The sequence below is a fragment of the Furipterus horrens genome, unplaced genomic scaffold (assembly GCF_987537825.1).
Source record: "Furipterus horrens unplaced genomic scaffold, mFurHor1.1.pri manual_scaffold_4, whole genome shotgun sequence".
Taxonomy (NCBI): domain Eukaryota; kingdom Metazoa; phylum Chordata; class Mammalia; order Chiroptera; family Furipteridae; genus Furipterus; species Furipterus horrens.
The window spans coordinates 87282852-87303188 of record NW_028327174.1 but is presented as its reverse complement, the minus strand read 5'-3'; the positions used below and the strand labels follow the sequence as shown (position 1 = coordinate 87303188).

General features: G+C 37.9%; 1 protein-coding gene across 5 annotated transcripts in view; it reads left to right on the top strand.

The window, feature by feature from the left end:
- The window catches only part of FRY (FRY microtubule binding protein), a 619856-nt gene that overhangs the window by 532671 nt on the left and 66848 nt on the right, over nucleotides 1-20337 (top strand). For all 5 annotated transcript variants that reach the window (XM_090273729.1, XM_090273727.1, XM_090273726.1 and 2 more), the window contains 6 exons: nucleotides 7621-7818; nucleotides 8360-8521; nucleotides 11138-11304; nucleotides 12496-12685; nucleotides 17122-17271; nucleotides 18335-18433. In XM_090273729.1, coding sequence (XP_090129855.1) covers nucleotides 7621-7818; nucleotides 8360-8521; nucleotides 11138-11304; nucleotides 12496-12685; nucleotides 17122-17271; nucleotides 18335-18433 — 966 coding nt within the window. The remainder of the gene's footprint in view (nucleotides 1-7620; nucleotides 7819-8359; nucleotides 8522-11137; nucleotides 11305-12495; nucleotides 12686-17121; nucleotides 17272-18334; nucleotides 18434-20337) is intronic.

The window sequence follows — 20337 nt, the reverse complement described above, 5'->3', positions numbered from 1 at the left end:
TTCTCTTTATGATCAAACAGTCCTAAAACAATCATAAATACGGTTGAATAATGATAATTTGTACATTATATCCAGAATGTGTTTGGGATTCTTACCTGTTGCCTTCTACAAAACACATTTTGGAATAGCTAAGCATCTGTTATATGAGACATCTGTGATATGTTCTGACAAACTTTGTTTCATTAGGAGACTGAAGAAATAGATCTAAAACAGAGGAAAATTAATCGTTTTAATGATCACTAATTTTAACAATAATTTGGATCACTCGTATTATATTATTATGCTATTAACTGAGCTCTCACCATAAAAGGTTCATGGTCAACCATCAGACAATGCTTCAAAGGACTCATATATGGAAGGATTCTATGCTATATTTTATTCAGTTCACCTATTGATTTAGATTAAAATTTGCTTACCAGTGGGCTGTGTAATATTTCTATTTATTTATTCCTGTCTTAAGAGAGAAAAATATGGTGAACACACAAAACAATATACACATGATACAGAATTGTATACCTGAAACCTATATAATTTTATTAACCAATGACAACCTAGTGAATACAGTTAAAAATTTAAAATCGAGTAAAAAATAATTTAAAAAGAAAGAGAGAAATAAACCCAAATTAGTTTCTAAAAAACATTTTACGTTGGTCAAATAAACATAGTTAACATAGTTAATTGTAGAAAAAGTCTGAGATATAACTCACAGCTTTTTAAAAACTTGCATTGCCACTTTACCCAGCTGGTGCCTTACCCAACTCGTATGCCACCCAGGGCTCTTTCAGTGGCTGAGAATTACAGGTAGCCAGCAGATGGTGGCATCTCTTGGGGTACCTTGGGTCTTTTGCTGATCTTTCCCAGGCTCTATATTTGTGGCACTGGCCTTGGTTTTCAGTGTAGCCTCTCCCATGCAAATCCAAGCCCAGCACTGGCAGCTATCAACTGAGAATTGCTATGTAGCTCCTAACGGGTAGCCCAGGCCCGTAACAGGCAATGTCTGACATTAACCTGCACTGGAGTCTCTCCCAAGAAGGTCTAGAACCAACACACTCAATGGGCAGCCTCAGACCACAACAGAGAACCACCTGATTAACTTCACAAGAAGCACACCCAAAGGGAGGTCTCAGCAGGCATCAGACCCTAGTACAAACCCTGCTCCATGGGACAACCACAGCATAGAAGCTCATATGCTGTGGTTATGACTAATACTCAAGTCATCCAGCCTGAGGATCAAACCCACCCACTAACATTCCAACAGCAATTAAGACTCAACTGCAAGAGCAGGGCATACACAATCTACATGAGGACATTTCTGGAACATTAGGATCAACTGACCAGAGAGACCATGCCACTGGGCCCAACGGGACATATACTACATAAGGCCACCCTCTCAAGACTGGGAGACATAGCAGATCTACCTAATAAAAGAAATAAACAAAATTGGGAGACAAAGAAATGTCCCTCATGAAAGAACAGTAGAAATCTCTAGGGAAAAAAAGAATTAAATCAGATGGAGATAAGCAGTCTACCAGATACAGAGTTTAAAACACTGGTAACAAGGACGCACAAGGAACTTAGGGGAAGAATGGACTCAAGAAGAATGAACTTTAACAAAGAGATAGTAAGCATAAAAATAACATAGAAACCATAAAAATAACCACCCCAAAATGAAGAATACACTACAAGGAATCAACAGTAGATTAGATGAAGCAGAGGATCAACTCAGATATTTGGAAGACAAGGTAGCAGAAAACACCAAATCATAACAGAAAGAAAAAAATATATTTTTAAATGAAGGTAGGTTAAGGGACCTCTGAGATAACATTAAGCATAACAATATTTGTATCATAGAGAAACCAGAAGGAGAAGAGAGAGAGCAGAATATTTAGAACCTATTTGAAGAAATAATCACTGAGCCCTGGCTGGACAACTCAGCTGGTTGGAGCATCATCCCAATATGCCACAGTTGCAGGATCAATCTCTAGTTAGGGCACATACAAGAAGCAACCAATGAATGCATAAATAGGTGGAACAACAAATTGATGTCTCTCTCTCTCTCTCTCTCTCTCTCTCTCTCTCTCTCTCTCTCTCTCTCTCTCTCTCTCTCTCTCAAATCAATAAATGAATTTTTTTTAAAAAGAAATGATGAAAAACTTCCCTACCCTGGTAAAGAAAAAACACGTAAATAAGGGGTCCCAAACAAGATGAACTGAAAGAGGCCCACAAAGACACATGATAATTAAAATGGCAAAGTTTAAACACAAAGAGAGAATCTTAAAAGCAGCAAGAGAAAAGCAGTTAGTTAGTTGCCTACAAGGCAACTCCATAAGACTGTCAGCTAATTTCTCAACAGAAACTTTGCAGGCCTCAAAGGAATGGCACAAAATATTCAAGGTGATGAAAAGCAAAGACCTACAACCAAGACCAGTTTACTCAGCAAGGCTATCATTTAAAATTGAAGTAGAGATAAAGAGCTTCCAAGACAAGACAAAGCTAAAGGCATTCACCACCACCAAGCCAGTATTACAAAAAAAAATGTTAAAGTGAGTTATTTAAGAAGAAGACAAAGAGAGAGAGCGACAAAATATGAAATATAAATGGCAAAAACTACATACCTATCAATAATCATTTTAAATATAAATACCTTAAATGACCCAAGCAAAAGACAGTGTAGCTGAATGGATAAGAAAACAAGACACATATATGTGCTGCCCACAGAGACCCACTTCAAATCAAAGACACACACAGATTGAAAGTAAATAGATGGAAAAAAGGCATTGCATGCAAATGGAAACAAAAAGAAGCTGGGGTATCAATACTTATATTGACAAAATAGATTTTAAAACAAAGCATATAATAAGACAAGGAAGGACATTACATAATGATAAAGAGCTCAATCCAACAAGAGCATATAACCCTTGTAAACATTTATGTACCCAACCTGCATATATAAATATTGATAGACATAAAGGGAGAAATCAACAATAATGAAGTCATAGTAGGGAACTTTAACACCCCATTGACACCAGTGGATATATCTTCCACACAGAAAGTCAACTAGGAAACAGCGACCTTAAATGACACATTAGACCAGGCAGATTTCAGCCCAAAGAAGCAGAATATACATTCTTTTCAAGTGCACAGGGGACATTTTTCAGGATCGAACACATGATAGGCCACAAAGCAATTCTTAATTTAGGAAGATTGAAATCATATCAAGCATCTTCTTCAACCACAATTTAATAAAACTAGAAATCAATTAAAAGAAAAAAACTAAAAAATACACAAACACATGGAGGCTAATTACTGTTTTACTAAACAATGAATGGTTAACAATGAAAGCAATAAAGATATCAAAAGATACCTTGAGACAAATAAAAATGAAAATACAACAGCCCAAAATCTACAGTGAAAGCAGTCCTAACAGGGAAATTTATAGCAATATTGGCAGACCTCAAAAAAACAACAAAGCCTCAAATAAACAATCTAACCTTACACTAAAGAAAACGGGGGGGGGGGGAGCCCAAAGTGAATAGAAGGAAGGAAATAATAAAGATAGAAGTGGAAGTGAAATAGAATCTAAGAAAACAATAGAAAAATCAGTGAAAATAAAAGCTTGTTCTTTGAAAAGATAAACAAGACTGATAAACATTTAATCAGAATTGTCAAGAAAAAGAGAGGCATGAGGAAATTAAAGCAGAAATGAAAGAGAAGTGACAACAGACATCACAGAATACAAAGGATTATGAGAAAATACTAAGAAAAATTATGTGCAAACAAATTGGACAATCTGGAAAAAATGGATAAATTCATAGAAACATACACTCTTCCAAGAGTGAATTTAAAAAAAAATCTGAACAGGCCCATTACTCCCAAAGAAATTGAATAGGTAATCAAAAAACTCCCAACAAACAAAAGTCCCAGACCAGAAGGCTTCACAGGTGAATTTTACCAACATTCAAAGAAGAATGAACACCTATGCTTCTCAAACTATCCAAAAAAAATTAAGAGAAGAGAAGGCTCCCAAGTTCATTTTACAAGGCCACCATTATCCTGATTTCAAAATCAAACAAAAACATTTAAAAATTATAAGGAAATATTTCTGATGAACGTACATGCATAAATCTTCAACAAAATATTAGCAAACCAAATTCATCAATTAAAAATATCATACACCATGATCAAGTGGGATTTATTCCTGGGATGCAAGGGTGGTTCAATATTTGCAATTCAATTAACATTATATACCATATAAACAAAATGAAGGATAAAAATTATATCATCGTATAAATAGAACCAGTTAAAGCATTTGACAAAATCCAGGACTGATTTATCATAAAAATTCTCTGCAAAGTGAGAATAGAGGGAATATACCTCAAAATAAAAAAAAAAAAAGCCATATATAACCCACAGCTAACATCATACTAAATAGGAATAAAAGTGCTTTCCATAAGATCAAGAAAAGACAAGGATGCCCATTTTCCCCACTTTTATTCAACATAGTATTGGAAGTCCAAGCCACATCAGTCAGACAAGAAAAAGAAATAAAAAGTATCCAGATTCAAAAGGAGGACGTAAACTTGCCATTATTTGCAGATGGCATGATACTGTAGAAAGAGAATCCTAAAGGTTCCACCAAAAAATTTACTGGAACTGATAAATGAATTCATTAAAGCAGCAGGATACAAAGTTAATATTCAGAAATTTGCTGCATTTTTATACACCGATAATGAATTATCAGAAAGAGAAATTAAGAAACAGTTTCACTTACAATTGCATCAAAAAAAATAATAAAATACCTAGAAAAAACATTTAACCAGGGAGGTAAAACACCAATATTCAGAAGACTATAAGACATTGTAGAAAGAAATCAAAAGAACATATAAATAAGTAGAAGCATATGCCATGCTCAAGGATAGGAAGAATTAACATCATTAATATGTCCATACTACCCAGTGAAATCTGTAGATTCAATGCAGTCCCTTTCAGAATACCAATGACATATTTCACAGAACTAGCACCAATAATACTAGGAATTATGTGGAACTATATAAGACCCCAAATAGCTACAGCATCCTTGAGAAAGAAAAATGAAGTTAGAGGTATCACACCTCCTGATATCAAACCATACTACAAGGCTGTGGTAATCAAAGCAATGTGGTACCAGCATAAAAACATACATAAATCAATGGAACAGAATAGAAAACCCAGAAATAAACCCATACCTCCATGGTCAACTAATATATGGCAAAAGAGGAAGGTACATACAATGGGGTAGAAACTGTGTGTTCAAATAATAGTGCTGGGAATTTGGGCAGATACATGCAGAAAAATGAAACTAGACTACATTCTTACACCATAAAAGATTGAACTCAAAGCGGATTAAAGACTTAAGTATAAGACTCAAAACTATAAAACTCCTAGAAGCAAACATTGGCAATAGTTCTGACATTTCTTTTAGTAATATTTTTTCTATATATCTCTTCAGACAAGGGAAACCAAAAGACAAAATAAACAAATTGGGACAACATCAAATTAAAATTTTTTGTGTAGCAAAGGAAACCATTAACAAAACAAAAATACAACCTGCTGAATGGGAGAGGATATTTGTGAAAGAACGATCCAATAAGGGTTTCATATCCAAAACTTATAAAGAATTCATACAATTTAACACCAAATAATCCAATTAAAAATAGAGGACCTGAATAGACATTTCTCTTAAGAGGATATACAGATGGCCAATAGATATATGAAAAGATGCTCAATGTCACTAATCATCAGAGAAATGCATATTAAAACCACAACGAGGTATCAACTCACACCTGTCAAAATGACTGTCATCAATAAATCAACAAATACCAAGTGTTGGTAAGAATATGGACAAAAGGGAACCCTTGTGCACTGTTGTAGGGATAACAAATTGTTACATACACTATGGCAAACAATATGGAGTTTTCTCAAAAGAATTAAAATAGAACTGCCTTATGACCCAGCAGTTTCACTTCTCGGTATACTTACAAAGAAATCCAAAATTCTAATTTGAAAAGATATATGCACCCCTTTGTTTATTGCATCATAATTTACAGTAGCCAAGATGAAAGCAGCCCAAGTACCTATCAATATATAAGTGGGTAAAGATGTGTTAACATATACACAACCGAATATTAGTCATAAAAAAAGAATGAAATCTTAACATTTGCAAAAACATGGATGGACCTAACAGGTATTATGCTGAGTGAAATAAGTCAGACACAGAGAGACAAATGCCATATGATTTCACTTACATGTGGAATCTAAAGAACAAAATAACTGAACAAACAAAATAGAAACAGATTCATAAATACTGAGAAAAAACAGGTTTGCTAGATGGGAGGGGTGTGGCAGGGCTAGATGAAAAAGATGAAGGAATTAAGAAGTTCAAATTGGTAGTTACAAAATAGTCACAGGGATATAAAATACAGCTTAAGAAATATAGTCAATAATATTGTAATAACTGTGTGGTGCCAGGCGGGTACCAGAAATATCAAGGGGACAACTTTGTGAAATACATGATTGTCTTACCACTGTGCTGTACAACTGAAACTAATACAAACTAATATTGAATGTAAACTGTAATTGAAAAATTGTAAGGAAAGGTACAGATCAGCAATAATGCTTCATACCAAGTCAGCCATTTCAGGTCTGGAAAAATACCTATTTTCTGTTGTTAGGACAATTATTTAGAATGATCCAAAAGCAAAAGTTGAGCCCTGCTGCTGGGCCTCTGCATACTGCATGATTGGCCAGCTTTCCCAGCTGCTCTCCCATCTTCTTAACTTTGCACTTTGTCTGTGAAAATGCTGGAATGTTTGCCTAATGCGCTTCTTAATACCCAGAGGATGTGGAATGTGCAAGAAGCATAGCTCCTGCTTTTGCTCCTTCTGAGAACAGCACTAAACAAGGATTGGGGCCACATGTCTTTTGAAGGTGTTTTACTCTTTTTTTTTTTTTTACTGTTTTTCTATTAAAGTGGCCCCCTTTTTTTCCCCATTGCTCTCCCCTGCGCTGCCCACCTCCCTCCTCTCCCAGTCAATCCCTGCCATGTGGTCCATGTCCATGGGTCACTTATACTAGTTCCTTGATTAGACCCTTTCCCTTCTTTCTCTCCTTTCCCTTCCCCTCTCCCCTCTGGTCACTGTCAGTCTGTCCCTTGTTTCCATGCCTCTGGTTCTATTTTGCTCATTTTTTTGTTTTGTTCGTTAGGTTTCTGTATTAGGTGAGATCATATGGTATTTGTCTTTTGCCTAAAGGTGTTTTACTCTTAATGGTCTCTTTCTTACAGATTTTTGGAAACACAGATCATTTATAGAGTTTACCCAAATCAACCTTTAAAAACATAATATTACCCACCACATTATATAAAAGTATGACCATGTCTACCTATGATGTAATATGCATGAAAGTACCAAGAGTATGCTTTTACTCCTTTTCCCATCATGTCACAAAAGGTTTGGTACCAAATGACATGAGGGCTTGAAAATTCATAATGGAAATATTTACTTCTAAGCCATGACTAACTGATTGTGTGAAGGTTTGAGTAGATTTGGGCATAAAAAAAAGCAACTGATGGTATGATTTCAGGGTGAGAGTATGGACAACTTCAACTGGGGAGTGCGTAGGCGTTCTCTGGACAGTCTAGACAAGTGTGACATGCAGCTTCTGGAGGAGAGACAGCTTTCTGGAAGTCCCAGCTTAAGCAAAATGAACCATGAGGACTCTGATGAATCATCTGAGGAGGAGGACCTCACGACCAGCCAGATCCTGGAGCACTCAAATCTCGTAAGTAGAAGCTCTCCCACTGTCAAAACTGGGAGATTTGTTTTTTGAGACTGAAGCAGTAGCACAGTTTCCAGGTGAGCTCAAGAAACTTCTAGAGCTGCTAAACTAATATTCTGAACCATCAAGTGGTGTCAAACTGAGTCCCACTGGCCTCGTTAGGTTGAAAATGGAAGCAAGTACCAGAGTATCTGTATATTATTAAGAGTCTCTGGATGCCATCAAATCAGTTAGGGCCTAGATTTTCCCAAAATAACTTTCATTATGCCAGAATTTTTTTTAAAAATTCCTCAGACATGTAAGTTTTAGGAACTATGATATGGTTACTGAAAGTGTGGGTGTTTATGTATTAGGTGCTATGCCATCATCACTCCAGGTTGCCAGCTCCCATGTTTCTGTTCTGGTAAGAGGGAACTATGTACAGTAAACAAGACATATCAACCAACAACTAGCTTGTACAATGGTCTGTACTTTCATGGAAAGAAGAATTAGAGCTTTTATGGAAACGTCATGCTGTATTTTATCTCCTTTGCTTTGTCAACAGATCATGAATCTCTCCCCTTCTGAGGAGGCCAACCTCGTGGAATCACTCACTTCGGCCTGCGACATGCCCCCCACGGACCCACATTCCTTTAGCACTAGAATGGCTAGCTTTGACTCTTCTTTGCCCGATATGAACAATCTTCAGATTTCTCAGGGTTCCAAGGTGAAGAGATTTTGGCAATTGTGATTATAGTTTTCTAAAGAAAAAGTTCTTCCAATTTTCTGAGAATTCTTAGAGGGTTGTGATTAGAGGGACTGCTTTTATCTTTTCCTTTCTTACTCTTTTGAAATAATTGAGTTTGTGCACCTAAGCTTATGTTTTGAGGTTGTTTTACCCTCATAACCTGAGCAGCTACCCACTTGTTGGTTGAAAGAGATTTGACGTGAGGTCTTTTTAAAATGAAACGGTCTGCATTTTCCATACAGTGTGAACACAGCTGATTAATTAATACAGAACAAATTGGTGTATGCCTGAGACCACCGTGACTGGCAAACTGCTCTTTTTTTTCTCATGACTTTCATAAAACAATGTGCTGCTGAAGTGTGGGTGAGTGCATGTATTGGAGGAAATTTTTTCCTATGTAGGAACCAATTATACAATTTGTACATTGATTCAGTCCTCGCCTTTTGGCATACTGTCAGAATTTTCAATACCAGCCACAGTATTATGAACAAAACTGAGTTGTACAAAACAGTCCTAGCCAGGCTCTCTGAGGAAAAAAGTAAGTAATGGATACAATTTTCTTATTTAAAAGTTCAGCTTAAAAGAAAAACTTAACAATGGGTATCTCATTTAAAGTTTATTTTATCAAAATTTCCAGAAAATATCATCTCTGTAAAATTGTTCACTCCCACAGTGTTCATATATGTGCTCATCAGATTGGAATGTTTTCTTATGTTAGACATACCAAAACAACCAATTCCTGTTAAGATAAAGTTGTCTTTATCTTGATATTGATTATGATAAGCTTGAAAGAAAAAATAAAATAGAAAACATAAAAGTATATTATTTCTGATACTTCTAATGGAAAAAAAGAAATAATGAAAAAAGGTAATATTTTGGATTCTTTTATAGTGCACTACAAACAGATCTGAGATCTAGAAAAATTTTACATATTTGAAAACCAAGGGAAACCAACAAAAATGCATCAACTAAAAATACTGAAGCTTAACGCAAAATTATTTCTAAAATTATCCCACTGCAAAGGGACTCTGGGGAAGGATTCTTAGAGTTAGTAGAGTCCTTTTTCAGCCAGAAAGGAAATTTATCAGAGATTAAAACACCAAGCATCCTAAAATTAAGAAATTAAATTTCATGGAAAGAACATCATGAAATAAATGTGAAGTTATTAGCATTTGATATTTCTCAGTCTTTCAGTGGGCACTTTCTCAATTTTTATATTTGAATGCTAAATTATATAGATTGCTTAAAGAAAGTATTGCCCAAGTAATAATATTTTATGAACTCACACAGAAATCATCTAATTCTATCAAAAAAAGATTGAGTTTAATTTCTGAAAAGCTATCTTTGTTTTAACATAATCTGACTTTCTGACATGTTTGATATATCTGTGATGTTACAAAAAGAAAGTAAAAAATATTTTTATAAGAACTCAGCCATCCCCTAATAGTTTATGTGCACTAATAACCCAGACCAGTCACCATGGCCACTCTCATGCAGTTTTTTAAAAAGCAGGAAGAAACAGATATGGATAAGCCTCCAAGACCCAGTATTTACAAGTAATTCTTTTAAAGACATAAAATATGCTAATTTCCTAACACATCTTTAAACACCCCTGTTAATTTCCTTATTAATCCTCAATTCAAAATACTAAACGGGTGACAAGATGTCAGTTGTGATAATGCTCTAATTCATATACAGTTCTATTTTTGCCTTGATTTTGTGATTGTTTTTAAAAAATGACTCACTGAAACATGTATGTGTAATTTCTTCCTCTCCTCTTCTGGTCTATAACCCAGTCATCTTCCCTCCTCCTGTAAAGAACAATCAGTCTCCAGCTGGTTCCCCTGGCCCAGCTTCAAGCCCAGCTTCTGTTTCCATTTGACTTGTTATGACTCCTTCCTGCCCCTCCCTGATCCTGGTCCTGCCTGCCCTGCAGCCCTTTCATTGTGTTGCTCATTCTGCATTTTACAGTAACAGTAAAGCAGCCCCTCATACCTGTTATCTTCAAGGGATATTCCCAAAAAGACAGCTTATACGTCAATGGATCTTAAAGGATTTCATTGTGGAAAGGCCTGTCAGGGTGGTAGTTGAGTGACCAGTATGAAGCACTCATGCACACTGGACACATTTCTTGAGCAGCTACTGTACTGTCACTGAGGGTTCTAAATTCTAGTTTCCACAGGTGAGGGGTTCTGTGTTGGAGAGTCAGCTTTGCATAGGCTTAGGCTGTTCAGTGAAAAACATTCTGAATCAAGCCCTGGTGAGACACTAGGCAAGGCCTTCCCATGTGGGGCATCGTTTTCTTATCAAATGTGGGACACTCTGGTCTTTCTCTAGCATTTGTATTCCATAATCATGGGTCAAATATGGTAACTTCCTAAGAGCCTCTTTGGGAACTATTGTGGAGAAGACTGAAAAGTGAAGAAAGCAGAACTTCAGATGATTTCTGAGTCTGCTTAAAGAAATTGATGACATTATAACTAAGAAACATCTGTCACTGTCAGGATTTCAGCCTCTTTTCCTTTGGTTGAACAGATTTTCCCATATAGTCTTATATATTGGATGGGGGATTCTTTTGTCTCTTCATTCTTCCAGGCTGAAGCTGTCCAGGAGGAGGAAGACACCACCGTGCACGAAGATGATCTTTCTAGTTCCATCAATGAACTCCCAGCAACTTTCGAATGCAGTGATAGCTTTAGTCTGGATATGACTGAGACAGAAGAAAAAGGCAACCAAGCTCTGGACCAGTTCACTCTGGCAAGGTAGAGAAACCGTTGGCAGAAATACATGGTGCTGATGTGCATGTCCCATGGGGTTGCACTCACTCTAAATCAAGTTGACTGTCACACTCACACTGCTGGGACCTCCTCACCAAAGAGTCCAAACTGACATATAACCTGGAGGACTCCTAGCAGGTTGGAATCTTCCATTTCCTGGTGCAGGGCCTACATGGAACTAAAAAGGTACTCACGTAGGAACTCATAAAGCCACAGAATTACATATAAATCCAAAGAGGGGCCTGGGGATGTGGTCCAAGATTTGTGAGCTTTAAAAATAAGCAATATTGATAAGCCTTGAATATGAGTTCTTTTCATTTTGAGTTAAAAGACCAGAATAAGAGGCTCTTTATAAGCTAAATACCTACTCTTTTTCAAGTGGGTGGTTTTCCAGCCTTGTGGCTGATATTTCTGAGACAAGTGAGATATCGTATATAATCAGACAATACAAATAGGAAAAAATATACATAAGAAAAAAAGTGTAAACACTAATGCAGCATCTAGAATAAATTACAAATATCAATGCTACAGATTTACTTCAGGAGAAGAAAGTCAGAACTCTAAAATCACTTCTCTGAACATTGAAAATACGAACTAAGTAATAAAGCTCCCCTGTTATGGTAGTATCCACTCAACAAATTGCTTATGGTAATGCCTAGAGGAAGATTTGTCTTTTAACTTCTATTCAGTCTCTCCTTCCTTTATTTCTCTCTGCATTTCTCTTTCCTTTCCTTCATCCACTTTTCTTCTGAGCATTTATGCATATGTACACATTAAGAAAAGTTAAAAGATTCAAAATTTTTGTTCTTGTTTTTCACATTGAAAAATGCAGAGGACTGAAAGGTCCAGAGCCCAGGAAGGAATGTTACTGTGGCTGGGGAGTGGCCAGCTAGGCACATGAGAGACAGTCACTGAAGGCTAAAAGAGGTACCAAATCTATAGAAAGGAATCAAAATTGGAAGAATCACAGAAATTCAAGAGGTGAAAATTCTTTTTTCTGAAATAAAAAAGAATCTTGGAGACCTTTGACTGAAAGCCAAGTTCCCAAAGCAAACCTCATACGGAGCAGTGGTCAGAGTGGGCTCCTCATGAGACTGACTCAGGAGCAGCACTTAGACCATCCTATAAGGGAAGAAGGGCATCAGTTCTTGACACAATCATTGTCATTTCTTCCAGCTTTGGAGACGGTGACAGGAGAGTGTCTCCCCCTCCCTCACCTTTCTTCTCAGCCATCCTGGCTGCATTTCAGCCTGCGGCCTGTGACAACGCCGAGGAAGCCTGGCGCAGCCACATCAACCAGCTCATGTGCGACTCTGATGGTTCCTGTGCTGTGTACACTTTTCATGTGTTCTCCTCCTTGTTTAAGGTACAGTGCTAATCTCAAGTCAAAATACTTGGGCTCTCCAGGGAGCTAGCAGCTTCTCATTTAAGAAGGGATTGCTGTTTAGTTCTGGGTTTATACTCTTTTCTCCTCCAAACATCTCTTTTTGTCCTCTGACTTCATCCTTTCTTCTGTTAAACATAATCCACTCAACCTTCTCACACTGGCATTGTGAAAACACCTTCAAATGCCTTAGGCTGCCATGACGTCCCACTCATTCTGACATTCTGGCCTTTATTGGTGCCATGAATGCCAGGCCACCATGATATCAGGACCTTTATATGGACTCTTCTTCTAAGCCTCTCCTCCATCTCTGCTTTCCTCTAAGACCCGTCTCTCATCTTTCTTCTTCATTATCTATGTTTTCCTTTCTTTGTCTTGTATTCCCCCTATGAATTCCTTAAACATACCAGCCGTAGTTGTGATGACTTGCTTAGTTCCCTTAGCTGCTTCTGAAAGGTAATCTTCTGTGTCTCCTTTGTGAACCACAGCCCACCTACTCCACACAGTGTCCTTGTGCAAATTGGAACCCCAGTCCCTCCCTCTGGGAGGGTTGCAGAACCAGATGTGGCCAGCAGGGGGAAAGCTGGATTCAGTACCTCAGCCTGGCACAGGAGGGTCTTGGTTACACACAGCTCTGAGTAGCTGCCTCTCCTGTGGATGTCTTCAGATCCCACTGTTAGCCTCAAATACACTTAAAAAATAAAAAATAAATGACTCAACTGCAGAGATGACAGGAACCCAACTTTTGGTTGGTGCTCAGAAGTTTATTTTTATGTCTGCCTGTCTCTGGTCTTGCAAATTCTTGTTTGTTTTTCTCTGTCTTATTCTGAACGTTTACTTTCCAACATTTCATCGAATGTTGGCAGGGGTGAGAGACAGCCAAAGAAGAGAAAACGTGTCTTGTTATGAAGGAACTCAGAGGCCTTCAAGCATCATCGGTGTTAACTGGCCCTGTGTTCTGTGTTTGAAGCAGATGTTAACACTGACATGGAAACATAGTTATCATATAGTCGAAGAGAAAACTAGTTTTAAAAATATATGTAGAATGCTGCTCCTCTTTTAATGCCTAGAAAATAGTGAAGATTATACACTAGTATTTCTTTGTAGTTTACTCAGGGTAATGAGATTATAGGTGTCTTTGTTTATTTTTCTTTCAAGTTTCTCTTTTCCTATAATGAAAATGCTTTTCTTGCAGTATTTTCATAAAAGCAATTTTCTAAACTCTACTTTAAAAATGCATAAAACAGAATTGCCACTGGTGATGCAAGGGAAAATGGAAAAGGACTATGTCGTTCCAACTCTGAGTGGATGGGAATAATAGACGGATAAGTGAACAGACAAGTTAGAACTCTCCTGAACATTTTTAGATGTTGAGTTCTGTTGAGTGTATCAGAGACAGGGGCAGTAACTTGGTTGGAATGAGTCATGGGCCCTCCAAACACCTTCAGAAAGAGTCATGGCAGGAAGGTAAGACAGGAAAATAAGAATTATATAACAAGTGACAATGAAAAAGCTGAGATTATCTGCCTTAAATAATTTCAAGGTCAGGAAGTTGTCATTTAGTTAACATAAAAGTAAACCCTATCTTTCAGCTTCAAGGCCCTCCTTATCACCCATTTTTGGAAAATTTTAGATCAGTGGTGCTAAGAGTATGGTTTCTCACTGAGCATTATTCAGTTTACCCTTAGTGAAACCTATTAGAAGTTTAAATGTACAAACTAAGGTTGTGTCTGAGATTAACTGGCCACAGAGAGGCTGTCAAGCTTAGGACAAAAAAATAATTGACTGCTGAAAGATAAAAATTTCAGAAACTCTCTAACATTAACCCAGATTGAAATTTAAAAACAACTACCAGAAAGCTACCATTTGAGATCGATTTCATTGTTAAAGATTTAGAAGTGAAGTAATTTCTTTATTTTTAAAAGATTTTATTTATTCATTTTTAGAGAAAGGGGAGGGAGAAAGAAAGGAAGAGATACATCACTGTGAGGGAGAAACATCAATCAGCTGCCTCTCACATGCCCCTCAACTGGGGACTGGCTTTGCCACTGAGGCATGTGCCCTGACCAGGAATTGAACCAGCAACGTTTCAATTTTAAGGACAACACCCAAACCACTGAGCCACACTAGTCAAGAGGCAAAGTAATTACTTATTTAGATTATTCTAAAGCCTATTTTTAAATAATGGTTAAAAATGTATATCTAAGTTTGGCTATTGTAGTAACTTTTCCTTTCACTAGACTATTCATGTTCAATTTTATAGTCCTGAGCAATACTTTCCCCTCTGCTTAGAGAAGTCATCTCTTGTCCCTGGACTGTCCTCCAATTATGTGCAAACCCCTGGTGGATATCACTTTAGTGTGTGATGCCTCCTTTACTTTTCTCCCTCCCCCTGTCCTCTGGGCAGGTAATAGTACCTTAATTTGACTCCCCAGCAGCTGGCACCCTCACTAACACATAATAGGTGCTCAGTAAATGTGGGAAAATGAACAGAAATGCTTAAATGGAAATCTTAAATGTACAGCTTCTGAATGAATGCCAATAAATAATAGATTGCCACATGAGCTGGGAGGTGGGACTGGGCCCCAGAGGGCTCATTGGGTATGAATTTTTTTTCATCAGTGTATTAGATCAATCCCTACGGAGTTTATCTGTAATAATAATACAAATGTGTGCCTCCTGTTTTGGCTTTAATATTACATTTAGCCTTAAGATCTTTCTTAACTACTATTAAATACCATATGATTGAGGGCAATAACAATAGCAAAATAGGTATTAATAAAATATGCTAGAATTGAAATATGTTTCAGACCTGTAGCCTATTAATCTCTTGTCATATCCTCATCATGTCTTTTAACTGTTTTCAGATATTTTCCTGTGAGTCTAACTACCACATTTCCCTGTATTTAGGTGAGTTTTGGAGGGAGCAGAGAGGAGGCAGTTGCAAAAATAATTTTGTTTTAAAAGCAAGAAAATAATTTCCAATGACCCCATATGAGCATCTTTCCAAGCGTATTTCCTTCTTGCTGCTCCTGTGTTAGAACATTGTCATTGCATCATACAATGCCACCAATTACAGGGTGTGTTCATGTGGAAGTCAAGAGGACAAAACTGAATTCATGTCTCTTAAATAGCACCTGCCTTTCTATGTGGTTCTAAAGTTCCCTGGCAGATCTAGCTTCTTTGTACAATGCACAATAAACCCAGATCTCACCTTGTCTGTAGGTAAGATGGAGAAAACCCCAAACAGTTTGGGGAACCTAAACCCCACTCCCAGCTCTGCCACTCAACTAGCTGTTATGATAGATGCTTAGAAATGGCACCACCTCTTCCTCTCTGCTTTAACGTCCTGTCAGGTTGAGAGGGAGGGAGCATGGAAAATTAACGTAACACCATAAAGACAGATGTATCTTATGCATTATACCAAGATTCTCAGAAATAAAAAATAAATAATATGCAACACGGTTGGCATTTTCCTAACATAACTTATAAAGAACCTGCTGTTGTTTTGGGGACATGTGAATTTTCCCATAACAGGGCAGATTGGATTTCTCATGGAGGAAAGTCTACAACTCAAAAGGTATGACCTTTCTTTGTGGAAGTCAGTGCCTAGGACTGAAATTATTTGTTGGTTAAGTATTTTATTCTTTTGGTTAAAGATGTTGTGTGTTAGATGTTTAGAGGCTAAAAATGTTCTCATTTGGGCACTGACACAGGCACAGTGAATCAGACTCTTCCTCATTATAGCTTTGCCTCAGGCAGTACAAGAGGAACAGTAACTTTTAGGAAGTGTTACACATTTCTGGGAGGAATGTGAGCACTGGAGTCAGGCCCACCCTTTCTCTATCACTTACTAGTTGTATAAGCTTAAGCAAGTGACTTCACCTCTCTTAACCTCAGTTTCATTACCTGGTTGTGAAGATTAATGAGTTCATGTAGACAGAGCTATAGGCCAGTTAGACACCTGATCAGACATGCTCCTAGGAGAGATAGTGTTCTAGGTCCCAGGTAGCATTTACTCTTTCATTCTCCAGAAGCTCAAATGGCACTATTTCAGCTTTGTCTCAGGGAGACCTTGGGAAACAGAAAGTTCCATCTTGTGACATTTTTTTGTCTCGCCACATTGTTGTAACCTGGGTAACTCTCCAGTGATCAGACAGACTGGCTAGGAGGACCCAGCTGCTGATCCACACTGGCCAACAGCACAGAGAAAAGCCACATTTATTGGGAAGACTGTATGAGCATTTGCATGTTGGGAATTGACAGTTTAGGAAGAAGCATGGTCCACACTGCATGATTATTTACTTCAGACAAACATTCACCCTACTCCCATAGCCCCAGCCACACACACTGAGGACCTATGCTCATTCAATATTTTTATAAAGATTTTTTTTAATGAAAACTAGTTTGTCTTTCAGAATATTCAGAAAAGGTTCTGCTTCCTGACCTGCGATGCAGCCAGTTACCTTGGAGACAACCTCCGGGGGATCGGGTCCAAGTTCGTCAGCTCCTCCCAGATGCTCACCTCTTGCTCCGAGTGCCCAACCCTTTTTGTGGATGCTGAGACCGTGAGTGTCCCAGTCCCGCTCTGGTGATCCGTGGCCTGCCCAGCTTCTGGTGTGGACAACAGGAAGGCTTGTTTGTGTTGTGGTTTGAGTGACACTTTCATTGTTTATGAGCAGGGCTGGGTTGTGATATGACTCCCAGAGGCTTGAGTCATAACAGTAATGAAGGTACAGCACCAGCCCAAGCCAAGGCAGGTCATTGAAGATCATCAGGAGAAAGCTCCATTTTGACAACTATAAATATGGTGAGCTGGACATCTAGAGCTGAGCTTGCCTGTCCCCATCATGCAAGGTTGCCCAGCCAGATGAGTCTCCAGAGGCAACATGTCATTATTTACCCCATTCACCCTCTGGATGGATTCGTCCAGCCCAAGCTGCAAGCAATGAGTTTAAAGGATGATTAAAACAATCCCTGGCTGACTGCTGAGCCCATGACTTTATGAACATAACCGTAACCCTGCAAGACTGGCGAGCTCCTTGAGGGGAGTGTGAGGGTTGGGGAGGGTATTACCTTCCTATACATTTCGCATGCATATCACAGAACTGTCTCGTATGCTGGATAATTACCAAGGTTTAGAACCAATGAGGATGTGCTTTAATTTTAAACGTCTCTGAGGAGTCAGTCTTGCTTAGAACTTGATTAGTGGTTGGCTGTCTTGCAGCAAGGCATACAGTGTGAGAAATCATTCTTTCTTAAATGACTTAAAGTATAGATTAAGCTCCAAATCGGTTTGAAAGCCATTTGGACTTCTGTCTTCACACTACTTGGAGTATTACTTGATGAAGACACTGGTGTCCATGCATTAAATGGGCAGCATATCTTAATGTGGGCTTCTGTAGAATACTTGTTAAGATTTGTCTGTCTGCACTGATAAGGGAAAATGGATATTTTCACAAGACAGTTGGATTAGCAAGCTAATATTCAATGCAATTTTAGCAAAATTACAAATTGCAGTGCTTACAAAATTGGAATCCCTTGCCCACTCACTTCTAAGTATATCCCTCTTTTCTACATAGCCGTAGATCTCTCTAGTTATTTTAATAGAAATTATTTTCCTGTCTTTAGCTCCTTTCTTGTGGACTTCTGGACAAGCTCAAGTTCAGTGTCTTAGAACTGCAAGAATATCTTGACACGTACAACAACAGAAAAGAGGCCACTCTCTCAGTAAGCATTGTATTGCTGTGTGTCTGCATTCCATTAAAACCAAATGAACTAGCCACTGTGAGCTCTTGGGAGGCGCTGGCATTAACCTAAGAGGTACTTCGGGGAGAAGACCAACTTCATCTATTCCTCTGCTAGAGATTACAATTACAATTCAATGGTGGTAGAACTGTCAATACTGTGGATGATATAAAATGATAGCTACACAGGAGAGTTTTCAGCTTTCATTTTTAGCCCCATAATTTCCATATCAAGAAATCGGACAAAGTAGGTATCTGCTTGAGATGTCACTTTATCAATGTTATAACTTTTCTCTGACATTTTAAATTGTTAATTACTTCCTTCCAGTGTTAGTCTCACCCAAGACTAGTTTGAGATGGATTTCATCACTCTCCTCTTAACCACTCTCAGGACCTATTCCTCTCTGGTCTCACTGCTTTACTTGGCCTCTGCTCCTGCTCTTCACTCTTTTCTTCTAGATTGTAGATGTAGATCTAGAATATAAAATGATCAAGACAGTGATCCAAACCCCCTGATTTCTGACAAATGATTGTGTAATATCTATGAAGCACTTCCTATATGCTAGGCACGATAGAAAGAGTGCGGATTTTAAAATCAGATGGACTTGGCTTCCATTCATTGCTCAGCTGCATTAGGGACCTTGGAGGAGTCACTGACCTCTCATCTCAGATTAATTATCTACAAGACAGTGATAATAATTAATGTATAGAATTTTTGTAATATAATAATTTTAAACAGCCATAGCAGCTATCATTTCCTGAATTCTGTGTCCGGCAACCTGATAAAAGTTAAATCTCAAATTAAATCATTTAGTGCTCACAACTACCCCGGGAGTTGCTTTCACTATCCTCACTAGCTAGGAGGTAGAAGCATGGTATTGAAACCACAACACAATATTGCCTTTAAATATAAATAACACATGGGGAAACTGTCCAGCACAGTGCCTCATACATACAAGTTACTGGTTTTCAGTTTATTGCTATTGTTATTGATCTTCTTGTGACCTGTCCCAGGGCAAGAGTTCTGACATTCTACTATAACAGTTCCCATTGGCATCAATTTCTGTGCCTCATTACCTGTTATTGCTTTCCAGATTCTCAGTCATTAGTTAATATATAAATCCTTTCAGTCTGGTTGGTGAAGAAACCAGCCTTTTGATGTCAGGTGTTCATTTCAGTGCTTCAGTGTTTTTTTGTCTTCTGCCCAAAGGTTCATTTTCACATCTGAATTAATTACTATTAGATGCTTTAGACTGGCAGACTCTCTAAATAGTTGAACCAGCCTTGACTGTGATTGGGCATCATCCCACAAAGCAAAAAGTCACAGATTCAATTTCTGGTCAGGGCACATGCCTGGATTGAACATCAATGTTTCTCTCTCACATTAGTGTATCTCTTCCTCTTTCTTCCTCCCTACCCCTCTCTATAAATAAGTAAATAAGCAAATAAATAAATAATAAATAATAAATAAATAGCTGAACCATTATTATAATAGTCTTTCTTTCATTAAAGTACACCTGCCCCCTCAACATGACAGAGAAGTAGATGTGGCATCTGTCTAGTTGCATTGTCCAAATCACCCAGCCAAAGAAGTGTTGGGCCTATCACCCAATTTTAATCTTATGAAAGTTTTCTAACTATATGAATTTGTTATAATTTATACATAAATTGGGAATGGTCAAGTGAAATTTTTCAGGCTGATATATCACAATGTTGAAATTTTATTTTTTTTAACTCTCACTTGAGGATATGCTTTTTTAAGTTGATTTTAGAGAGGAAGGGATAGAGAGAGAGAGAGAGGGAGGGAGAGAGAGAAGCATCAATCAGTTGCTTTCCATACATGCCCCAACCGGGGATTGAACCCACAACATAGGTATGTGCCCTGAC